At 33.5% G+C, this 12,521-nt stretch overlaps 2 protein-coding genes across 2 annotated transcripts in view; one reads left to right on the top strand and one right to left on the bottom strand.

Annotated features, from left to right (window-relative positions):
- The first annotated feature begins 224 nt into the window (after positions 1–224).
- LOC123657329 (NADH dehydrogenase [ubiquinone] 1 beta subcomplex subunit 10) lies at positions 225–2,182 on the top strand. Its single transcript, XM_045592897.1, has 4 exons — positions 225–417; positions 489–624; positions 833–972; positions 2,007–2,182. The coding sequence occupies exons 1-4, from the start codon at positions 321–323 to the stop codon at positions 2,111–2,113; spliced, it is 480 nt and encodes a 159-aa protein (XP_045448853.1). The 5' UTR covers positions 225–320; the 3' UTR covers positions 2,114–2,182.
- Positions 2,183–5,202: 3,020 nt separating this feature from the next.
- LOC123657366 (meiosis regulator and mRNA stability factor 1) overlaps positions 5,203–12,521 on the bottom strand; it is a 40,513-nt gene continuing 33,194 nt past the window's right edge. Inside the window, exons 13-17 of the mRNA XM_045592923.1 lie at positions 11,996–12,101; positions 10,886–11,912; positions 9,511–9,683; positions 7,779–7,878; positions 5,203–5,417 (exon numbers count right to left, since the gene is read on the bottom strand). Coding sequence (XP_045448879.1) covers positions 5,380–5,417; positions 7,779–7,878; positions 9,511–9,683; positions 10,886–11,912; positions 11,996–12,101 — 1,444 coding nt within the window. The 3' untranslated portion in view covers positions 5,203–5,379. The remainder of the gene's footprint in view (positions 5,418–7,778; positions 7,879–9,510; positions 9,684–10,885; positions 11,913–11,995; positions 12,102–12,521) is intronic.

Here is a 12,521-nt window from a genome sequence, read left to right as displayed (position 1 = left end):
TAATATTTGTATGTAATTTATTTATATATATATTATTTCTATGTATATATATAAAAAATCTAGTTATAACAGTCGGCTGTTACCTGAACGCAAGCATTGCGTTGCTTACCATAGGAATAGATGACCATGTGTGGTATGTTATAAGATATTTATTTATTTATTTATATCTAGTTACAAATACATGATTCATTTGCTACATCCCTACATTCCCTACGTTGGTTTCAAAACTGTCAATGTCATTCGCCAAAAAAGTGTCAACCTGTCAAATGATCACTATTGTATGCTCTGTATGGTAGGAATATTGATAAAATTTTAGCAAAATGGTACAAGGCGACCACCCTCCAGATGATAATTTATTTAGAGCCTTTATAAGCGCGGTATACAATACTATAGATGCTCCTGTAACATGGATACGAGGTAGGAAACACTAACGTGACATTCGTTACTGTTATGTAAGTTGGTTACTAATAGAAAATGTTGTGCTGCAGAGAAGGTCGTGGAGCCAAACCAGAAGAAATATCCGTGGTACCACAGGCAGTATCGTCGAGTTCCTACCATCGACCAATGTTATACTGACGATGTACTCTGCGACTACGAAGCAAATTTGCAGTTTAAACGTGATAGGTTAGTTTTTGCTGTTTACAAAATTGTCTTTTTTACAATCAATTTCTCTTCCATCCCGCATTGAAACAGCGTGTTGGGTTAAGCTCTGTATAAAATATTTTTTTTAACAAACAACATTCAATTTTACTTACCTAATGTACATTTTCCAATATTTAATGAAAATTTTATTTATTAATGTATTAAGCGAATTTTTATTTAATTTTTTTAGAGCGGTGGATTCTGAGATTTTGAATATACTGCGTATGCGCTATGAGGACTGCATGTTGTATGAAAATCCTGACCATTTGACTGTATGCAAACCATTTTGGGAAAAATACAAAGCTGCTGAGGAAGCTTGGTTTATCAAATGTGAGTTGAATTTCTTATTTACCTATTTTACTATTGTTTAATAATATAATTTTATATTGTAAATATTTTTCTTTTATATGACTAAGTCAGCAGACAAACTTATGGCCCACCTGATGGTGAGCGGTTACCATAGCCTATTGCCATATATAGGCTTATATATGCAACACAAGAAGTATTGCAAGCACATTTCCGATCAAGCCACTGACTACTCAAGAACAGTATTAATTAGCTGTGATCTTATGTAAGGTTGAGGTATTTCCCCAGAGAGCTGCTTAAGGTTTTTAGCAGGGTATATCTTGTTGTGTCCTATCTCAATGGTACCTACTATATATAAATAACATTTATTACAGTTTAAAATCTATATTTTTTTAAACCTGAGCATAAGCGACCACTATTTTTAAATAAAATAATTTAAATTTTTTTTTGTTATTATTTTACCTTTTTTCATTAAAAACAATTCTACTCAAAATATGAAGCAGACTAACTGGCGTAGTACCTCAACCTTACAGATTATCACAGCTAAATAAAACTGTTTTCAAGCAGTGTTGTGTTCCTGTTAGAGAGTAAGGTGAGCAGAGCTCCTGAGGGGAATTGTGGATAGGGTCGGCAACACGGTTGTAACGCTTCTGGTGTTGCAGACATATATAAACTACAGTAACCACTTACCATCAGGTAAGCCGTACCCCTGTTTGCTGACCTAGACATATAAAAAAAAAATAGGTAGACAGTGTATTTCACTTTATTTTCATAAGAAACCATGAGCATATGTCAAAATATATGAAAATAAAATATATGATGATGACACTTCTCTAATATTTAAAGTTGATAGGAAAAAAGTAAATTATGATGACGTAAAATATACTTAAATAAAAATGTTATTTTTAAATCTATATGATCTCAAATTTCCAAGTTTATACATAAAGTATATTTATGTGAATCATTTATATTATAAAAGGCATAGAGTATATAAAGTTGCTTTGCAAATAAATATATAGTAGCTCCTGATATTAACATAATTTTGCATATAATTTTAGATGGTGACCTCGGTGCATACGCTGATGCTAGAAAAGCCTACATGAAACAAAAGCATCGTATGATCTGGGAGAGACGTCACGGTCCTCTCTCTGAGCATACAAAGTGAAAAAAAAAATGAAATGTTAATATATAAGTAGATAACATGTTCTTGCAATAAAAATTTTAGTAAATATTGTAACCTTATTTACTTTAAGTATCTAGTTGAAATTATTTGGACTTTTGCTTGCTTCTTGGTTTGTTTTTATATCTTCAATAGTCAAAATCATTGATGATTCCCATAAAAGTAAACTTTGTATAAAAAACGGATATAAGTAAAGTTTGAAATAAATCTTAAAATAAAGAATGGAAGCTTGTTTTGTGATTATATTTAATACTTACTGACCTTGCTCTTGTTTTCTCTGGTCTGTGTGAGATTACTCTATCCTGTAGAACCTTTTTAATTTATAGGAGTAGAAGTCCCATTGCTGGGCGTAGGCCTTTCCCCATGTAGGAGCAGGATCAGAGCTTAATACACCACGCTGCTCCAATGTAGGTTGGCGGATATTCATATAATTGAAAATGAATGTTGCTGTATGAGCGCATAACTCGAGAATAGCTCGACCAATTTGGCTAATTTATTTTTTTGTATGTTCCTTAAGGCCCACGGAAAGTGTTAATACAAAAAAATATATTTTTACTATTATCTTTTGATAAAACGAAGTCTGTACGCAGTGCATAAATAGAATAATAAGTAGTGCATAAATACAATTTGATTCATATTTAACGTAATGCTCATTTATTAATGTCGAAATAAAAGGTAAGATACAAGTTTGCAAAATACAAAAGTACTATTAACGGATCGTCTACTTGTAAGGAGTGTGTACTCTGTGTGTCAGAGTTCGGTATAACAAATATTTGACACAGCCTACGTTCAACATTAAACTGAGGTAGGGCACAGTAGGAAATATACTACTCATACTCTGGAGCTCCGCTGTGGGCCTAATTGTATAAAAAAACCAAGTTGAAAAAAGAAAAAACATGTTCTTTATTATTTCATACAATGAAAGACATTCTTCAAAAAATAACATTTATTTTCCAACGCTACATTCATTTCATGCAATTATGACGAGATACAATTTCCATACAAACACCGATTTACTAGTTGGAAACTATAACAAGAAATTAAAGATCACAGAACGACGAAGATGTAGAAAATAATACTAACATCTTCAATTACTGTACTCGAAAATCTTAACTCTACCTTACCCTTATAAATTTAAAACTTTGTTATTGGTCACAAAAATAAAAACACTGGCTTAATTAAGAGTATCTAACTTAGCTGCTACAGTCTCATGAAATTCGATTCACTAGAGATGTTGTTTATCGAATTCCATTTAAATAAGATAAACTTTTATACATTGTCACAAAGGTAAAATTAATTAAATAAAATCTGCAGCAGAAATATATTACATAGGTTTTGTCTTAATCATAATTTATAGTACTATAATTATTGGACTGGTGGCTGTTAAGTTTTCATTTGAAATGCAGACTGGCAGTGTTACAATAAATATAATTGAATGAAATCAATAAACTCCATAACATATGCAAGGGCCTGCTTACATACGACTAATAAATAACTAATTATTTAATCATAAACATGTACAAGCATATAAAGCTGAAAGGTCGTTCCACATTAATTATCCTACACGAAGATTGGAGTAACAATAACCTTGTAAATAAATGTGCTTATTGATTTTTATTACCAATCAATAAGATATGTACATAGTATACATAAACATTTCTTTGCATGATTGTTTTCATTATTTAAATGATATATTTATTGGTACGTGAATATCACAATTATTTTGATGAATAAAAGAAAATGATAGCACATTTATTCACATTCACTTCATTTGAAAATTTCTCTTATTTCTTAAAAAAAACTTATATTTTTGATAATATAATTTACTTTCTTTTTTTTTACATTTTTGTTTCAAGTCATTATAATAATATTACTACTATATAATACTAGGGTTTTTAAAATAAAATAATGGCAATCATTTGAAACAAATTTTAGATTGACCATTATAAAAAAATAAAATTATTACTATTCTAAAAATATTATCGAAATTCTTATAAAAATATATGTACGTATTCTAATGGCTAATGTGGAACGACAATTTTTTTTTTTAATGTCCATAATGAAACCATCATTGCACATCAAGTTTAGGGGTATTTCTTTCGAAGCAATATGACTATATTACAATACTTTTATAAAACATTTGAACATTTATAATTGACTCTTACATTGTAAGTTTGACGGGTATTTGTAAGAATTATTGCAAATAAGTCTCAAAAATGTAATTGCAAAACATTAAATCCAACATAAAAATAATAAAAATGTCTTAAATAATAAATTCGATTTTCCGACATTTTGACAATTCTTATGCATAATTACAATATCAATTTAAAGTAAGTCATACAAAGCCCAATTAAAAAGTTATATTATATATATATATGTACTCGTACAATCACCGGAGATCACATATCAAAGGATAAAATTCTAAAAAATTAACATTTTTAAAGATTATTATTGTACTTTAAAGGAGCATTCGAAAAATGTTATAAGCGCCTTATATTAACAATAAAAAACTTTCATTAGGCTTAAACTGCATGATATGTAAGAGATCTTTGATCAGATATTTTATAACAGAAATACTTCATAAAACGATTTATAATGCAGACACCTATAACAAAATTTACTATCTCTTAATTTAATTTCTTTGAATAAAATAAAATAACGTAACCTATAAATATATTGCAAATATTTTAGACAGTTAAAACATCAACTGTTTTTACTCTAATTATGCTTCAAGTCAGTTGAACACATATTAAATACTTGACTTGTTTTTATTTAAAAAATTGGCGATACGGTTTTGTTAGTTATATAGCTTTATATTGAGTCAAAACATTAAAAAAGATTGGATAGAATTTAGGATGCAATCGTAAATTTTAACCAACCTTAATATAAAAAAAACATATATCAAGTAATAATAAACCTAGAAGCATAATAGCAGTTTAAATAAAAAATATATTTTGTTTGCACACAAGATTTGTAGTCTTTAAGGGCAATTTTATTATAATTAACCTCGCTTGCACTTGATAACATTTTACGAACGCTAAAAGATTTTCTTAACCTAAATAAACACACAAAAATATACGCCATCTAAAACATTATTGTTATAGACATCACATTTATTAGGACACTTACTTTGTCTTGAGATAAAATTCGTTGCGGTTCCGCGTTGACAGCTTCGGATACGAACACATAACATGCATTACCTTTTCACTTTTATATTCATATAGTGGAATGATTTTTAGGTGGGAATATTTTTATGCTGCATCAAATTGAGCAGCTAAGCGTGTGCGACCTGGTGAAGAAAAGAAAATTGTTTGTAATAATTTTTGCACTTACAAAATTATTTATCTATATACATACGCTTCAGCCTGTAATATCCCACTACTGGGCATAGGCCTCTTTCCCCATGTAGGAGAATGATCAGAGCTTAATTCACCACGCTGCTCCAATGCGGGTTGGCAGATATATTCCCTACTATGAGTAACGATCGCTATCAGGTGTACATGATAACAACCGGGACCGACGGCTTAACGTGCTCTCCGAGGCACGGTGGGGAGACCCACAAGGACTGCACAAACACCCAGACCACGGCAAACACCTGTATGGCCAATACAAATGTTTGTCATGTGCGGGGATCGAACCCGCAACCGCCAGCGCAACGGGTCCAATCTATGGCTGTAACCGTTGCACCAACGCGGCTATATACATACAAATAAATAAATTTGAAGTCTGTTTGTAATATTAAAATAATCACTTTTTACTAAATTCATAGGTATGTATAACGAGTACATGGTACATATACCAGAACAACATTTATACACATAACTAAAATTGGAGTATCTGTTTGTAATATTAAAATAACCGCTTTTAACTAAATGCATATGAATTTATACACGGTACATATACCAAAATAACATTTTTTTTACAATTTTTGTTTGTCTGTCTGTCTGTTTGTTCCGGCCAATCTCTGAAACGGCTGGATCTAGCGAAGTCGCGGGCACAACTGGTATAATTAATAAAACTAGTGTTATTTTCCTATTTTTTGTTTTTATTCAGTTTTCCCAATAGATTAATCTATTCTGTTCTCAATAAACATGACTACCGCCATGGTAATACATGGATAATAATGAATAACTAAAAAGTTGAGTTCTAATTTAACATACGTTATATATATACACGGTCGAATTGATTAACCTCCTCCTTTTATGAAGTCGGTTTATGTTCGGGGATAACTCCGTCGTTTATGAACCGATTTTGATAATTCCTTTTTTTTTGTTGGAAAGGAAATAACCCTAGTTTGGTACCATGATAAGGAAACCCGGATCTGATGATGGAATCCCAGAGAAATCGAGGGAAACTCTCGAAAATCCGCATAACTTTTTACTGGGTGATTTTGATGATTTTTAATTTAATCGAAAGCCGATGTTTATTTATCATTTGGTCACATTTAAATTTCATCGAGATTTGATTACAACTTTTGGAGTAATCTTTGACAATGCATATTTACTTGACTATTTTTTCGTCTACCTACGTTGTATTACTTGTCGATATAATTGAAGTCGGTTTTTTTTCGTTTGCCCGCAAACACAATTATCATAATAATAGTCACATTCAACCCTTGTAAGTATCAATATTTGTTATATAGTCTTTACTATTTTTATTTTTTGTGTAACCTAATCCGTCAATCCGCAGTGAATCAGCGCGGTGTATTAAACTCCAAGCCTTCTACGTGGAGAACGAAGCCTATGCCCAGCATTGGAACGTTACAGACTGAATCGTTTTTTCGTTCTTAACCTTTGTAATCCTTCGAGTACAATAAAGTATATTTTATTCATTCAGTGGCGTATCACAACTGGTTCCACTTAATGGTTTAATTATAACAAGTAAAGATATTTAAATGACTCGTTTTATACAAGGCTATTTTCAGCACGAAATCGCTACCTAGTTTTCTATACCATTATAATGGGTACAATACTAATTTATACAATAAATCTTAATGCAAATATTCTCTTGTAATTTATAACTTGTAAAATAGTGTGTGCATATCGTATTCATTTATTTAGAGCATTTATAATAGTTAGAAAAAAAAATTTCTCGACACGAGCGAAACGAACTCAAACTTTCTATAATCGAAATGTGTTTGTTAAGTTTTATATTATCCGCTTAATAAAATTGTACCAATTGTGTACTACTGTATAAATAATGAATACTAGCGGCGCCTGCGACTTCGTCCGCTAGGAATTTAAAAAATAAATATCGTTTAGTTTGCAGTTACAAATTAAATAAATTTCTAAAATAAAAGTAGCCCTAAGTTACTCTTTATTACACCAGCTATGTGCCAGTAAAAGTCCCGTCAAAATCGATCCAGCCATTTCAGAGATTAGTCGAAAAAAAGGACAGACAGACAGACAGACAAAAATTGTAAAAAATGTTATTTTGGTATATGTACCGTGTATTCATACGCATTTAGTAAAAAGCGATTATTTTAATATTACAAACAGACACTCCAATTTTATTTTTTTCTATACATGTATAGATTAGTAAGCAAAATTAAGAAGTAGGTTGCATTTTAAGTTGTAGATTCCTTTTGACCTGTCAAATAGGCGAAATCGTTTTCAAATAATTGCTTAAAAAAAAAGGGAAAAAATCTTACGTTTATTATCTTGACCCAGCAAAGCCGTAGGAGTAGGCAGTGCACTCGCGGGAGGTGAACACCATATATTTATATTAGGCGACTCGAAGACGCGAGATCCCTGAAAACAATACTTTTATAAATATATGTACTTCCTTTAACATATTTCATTAATCTTGGTACTCGACAAACTATTTGATGTTTTATTAAAAACGGTTTATTATTGTGATTCTACAAGGATCATAAATAATGCAATCTTGTGTAATTCATACGTGTTAAAAAAAAGTAACACACCGTGGTCACTTAGCCAAGCCCGTTTACCAATTAGATCAAAGGAAACTAGAAAGACGTGTTCACATTGACAAATTGTCGTAAGCTTTCTTTTGTTGACTTTAGGAATAACTTACCTATTTACGTAGCTGCGAGGGAAGCATAAATAATACATTTTGATAGCTTTTATTTTATTTATTTTTTTAACATAGTCGTTAAGAATTATTGTAACTGACATTTAATTTTAATTTTGATTTCAATTTCGATTTTGATTTTTGATTCTAGTCTTGATTTTAGTTTTGATTTTGGTTTTAATTTTGAATTTATATTTAATACGGTGATAATTTGTGATAATTTAATGTATTGTAATTTTTTAATTTGAATTTAAATTGAATAAGTCATTATTTTAAACCTTTTAAATGATTGAATTTTGATTTGTTTTAATTTTAATTTTGTTTTAATTTTAATATTGATTTTTGTTTCTTTTTAACCGACTTCCAAAAAAGGAGGAGGTTCTCAATTCGACTGTATTTTTTTTTTTTTATGTATGTTACATCAGAACTTTTGCCCGTGTGGACCGATTTCGACAAATTTTGTTTTTATCGAAAGATGGTGTGTGCCAATTGGTCCCATTTAAATTTATTTGAGATCTAACAACTACTTTTCGAGTTATATCTAATAATGTGTTTTTACTTGACGCTTTTTTCGTCGACCTACGTTGTATTATACCACACAACTTTCTACTGGATATATCGATTTTGATAATTCTTTTTTTGTTGGAAAGGGGATATTCCTAGTTTGGTACCGTGATAAGGAAACTAGGATCTGATGATGGGATCCCAGAGGAATCGAGGGAAACTCTCGAAAATCCGTAATAACTTTTTACTGGGTGTACCGATTTTGATAATTTTTAATTTAATCGAAAGCTGATGTTTATCATGTGGTCACATATAAATTTTATCGAGATCTGATAACTACTTTTTGAGTAATCTTTAATAACGCGTAGTTGCTTGACTATTTTTTCGTCGATCTACGTTATATTACTTGTCGATGTAATTGAAGTCGGTTTTTTTTTCGTTTGCGAGCAAACACAATTATTTGATTTTAATTCTAGTTTTGATTGAATTTTAATATTGATTTTGTTTTTAATTGTAACTATTGTAATTTTGAACTTTAGTATTTATTTTAATTATCCCTTTTGTACTTATCTCCTGTTTTTATTTTTGTAATTTTGCTCACTCTTGGTGTACAATAGTTTTTATTATTATTATTATTAATTTTTAATATTAATTATTGTAATATTGATTGAATTTTAGTATTGAATTTGGTGATGATTTTAATTTTGGGTTTAATCGAATTTTAGTATATTGATTTTGATTTTGGTGTTGGTTGATTGGATTTGGATTTGGTATAATTTGTTTTGTCTAATTGTTAAAACGAACTCCTCCGAGAACTAGATAGCACTAGATAGAGCATGTCCTACCTTCTGCCCCGGCGGCGTGTCGTACACGGAGTAGTCCTCCTGTGCGCAGAGGACCGGAGTCAGGTCGCGGTGCTGCGGGGGCGCCACGCCCGCCGCCAGCCGCCAGCGCGCCTCGCGCTCCTCCGAGAACACCGCGCGGTGTTGTCGTAGGAACATAGCCACCGCGTCTACACCTGGAGAACATTTATTTTATGAGTGGGTAGAGTGAGATGTTTACTTATTTTAGTCTTACTATATCCCACTCACGCTGTGTGGTTACGGCAGTAAGAATATAGCCACCCCCTCTTCCCGTGGGTGTCGTAAGAGGCGACTAAGGCATAACACAGTTCCACTACCACCTTGGAACTTAAAAAGCAGACTGATGGCGGGATAACCATCCAACAGCTGGCTTTGAAATACACAGGCCGGAGAAGGGCAGCAGCGTCTTCGGTGCAACAAAGCCAGCCCTGCAGTCACCAACCCGCCTGCCCAGCGTGGTGGGCAAAACACATGAGTTGGAGGACTATGTAAAGCTGTAGGCTTTATTAAGCTGAAATGATGATGATGATATATCCCACTCGGAATGTAAATAGGTCGGGGAAAAAATCTTTTCGTATTTTCTAGTCATCATCACCATTATTTCTTTACAATTTTTACAGTTTCCACCTGTTTCGGTCTTTTCAAAATTCTAAAGTAATGTAAAGTTAACATCAAGAGAGGACTGTCAAACCATTTGTCGCGGTTTTTTTTAATGAGAAGACCTAAAATGTCTAAAGCGACGAAATTTTATCACTATCTAAGAAATGGCGGCAAGTTATCGATCAAAATGGGACAATATATATTATAAATAATGTAAATAAATTCTGTAAAATCTTACCATGAATTTCTATATTAAATACGAAGAAACTTTTATCCCAAATTAATATTTGTATTTGCAGAAAAATATTTGTTTTCGGTTTCGATTTGAAAGATAGACGTCCTTGTGAGATCCCACTGTATCTCGGAGTGCACGTTAAGCCGTCGGTCCCGGTTGTTACACCTAATAGCGATCGTTACTCATAGTAGGAAATACAACCGCAGTAGAGCAGCGTGGTGGAGGATTAAACTCTGATCCTTCTCCTACACGGAGAATGAGGCCTACGCCCAGTAGTGGGATGTTACAGGCGAAATCATGATCATAATCGATCGTGGCTGTGAATATTTTGGGTATTCACGAGAAGATCAATCAAGTTCTGAGGTAATATAGCTAAAAAAAAAAAAAACAATAGGATTGAGAAATTCCTCCTTTTTTGGAAGTCAGGCAAAAAGGACGTGAAATACTTAAGAAAAAGTAACATTAAAATAATTACATTTATTTGCAAAGATATAATAAACTAACAAAGTATGTAATACTCACACAACTCCGCATTAGGAAACGACGAACCGTAGCGATTCGAATACTCGATGAAGATTTCCATAACAGAAAGCGATCCCGAGCGATCCGAGAGTATCTGTGCGATGCGCCACACGGTGCGCCAAGTCGGGGTCAGGCAAACGTGGCGCTCGGACGTTTCTAGAACACCGGATGCGGTTAAACCTTTCAAATCCGGGTCGGTGCCGCAGTGGCTTCGGAATGCGGTAACGAAATACTCCTCGGTGGAACCGCGAGCTACGCTCCGATCTGCAGAAAGAACCGCACAGGCAGCAAGCGCTTCATTCGCCCAGCGCGATGTATTTTCCGCTATTTGCACGATCCCTCCCTCTATATAGCCGCCTGCGGCGTACACTAGCCCTTCAATCGTCATCTGATCTAAGATATCAGGTAGAGGGGGTGCTCCATACTGCGCCGCATAGCGAGAAGCGAGGGCCGACAGCGGTACCGGAACCAGAGTCTTTAATCTCTGCGCCATCACAGCCCTGGCAGCGCGATTTGTCAGTCGCACGCTCCTCTCACCCGATGGTTCGCAATATATAGTCACCGCTTCTGGTATCAACTCAAACAGTTCCACTAGTTTGACACAACCGTAATGAGCAACGCGAAGCTGCCTCCCGAAATGTGCATGATACGCCGGAACAAAGCGAGAGAACTCCATTCTTAGATTGGGCGTATAGCAGAGGAGTTCGACGGCTTGGACTGCGAATTGGACTGTCCTTGCGCGTTCTTCCGGCGTTGGAGTCCGACGGGGCAGAGATATGGTTCCGTCTGGACCAATTATTACACTTTGCGGTGTCACTCTTTCCATGAGTTCTTCGATAGTACAAACTCCATAGTCTACTGTTGAAAAAGGACGTCCAATAGTAGCTTGATATAGCGCTGGTATATCTTGAAGCATGACCGTTCGACCGGGTTGAGCTTTCAATAGTTTCAAGAGATCTGATGTCCAACGTCTTCCTTGCGCTGTCGCAGATATAGTTATCACCCTGTATGATCCGGACCCTAAAACCTGCAATATGAATGTCAATATTTAGTTTAGTTAGTTTTATTTTTTGTTAGACAAAAGTTCTTTATCTATCTGTTATTGCTAACCACAATAGTGTTGCCAAGCGCCGCAAGTAAGTCTGGAAGTTTTGTGAATCCATAGTCAGCGACACGGCACTGACGACCAAAATGATGATGAAAAGCAGGTATGAGTCTGCAGAAACAAAAATAAAATTTATGTACTGAATACATTTAAACACACCGCGTCTCCGACACGGTCAGTCGGAGACGCGGGTTCGAACCCCGCTGGAGCGGTCAATTTTTGATATGATATTCAAAAATGTTTACATTTAAACAGTCACAGTTGCGCTATAATGGTAACAAAACAATTACGTTTTATCAATAAAGCATGCTTGCGATTAGGTCCTGACTTTAAAAGATCAGTGGGTAATTAAGTGAAACATATTATGTGAGATTCATCTACACTCGCGTGCAACTGAATAGACTCAAGCAAGTATATTAATAATAATAATAATAATAATAGCTTTATTTAAAAATAAACATTTTAAACAAATGGTAACAATTACAAAAGTTCACTTATGCATAAGGTTAAATACACAAAATTTTTTTGAGT

The sequence above is a fragment of the Melitaea cinxia genome, chromosome 10 (genome assembly GCF_905220565.1).
Source record: "Melitaea cinxia chromosome 10, ilMelCinx1.1, whole genome shotgun sequence".
NCBI lineage: Eukaryota > Metazoa > Arthropoda > Insecta > Lepidoptera > Nymphalidae > Melitaea > Melitaea cinxia.
The sequence above is the reverse complement of the archived record's forward strand: the minus strand, read 5'-3'. Positions and strand labels throughout refer to the sequence as shown.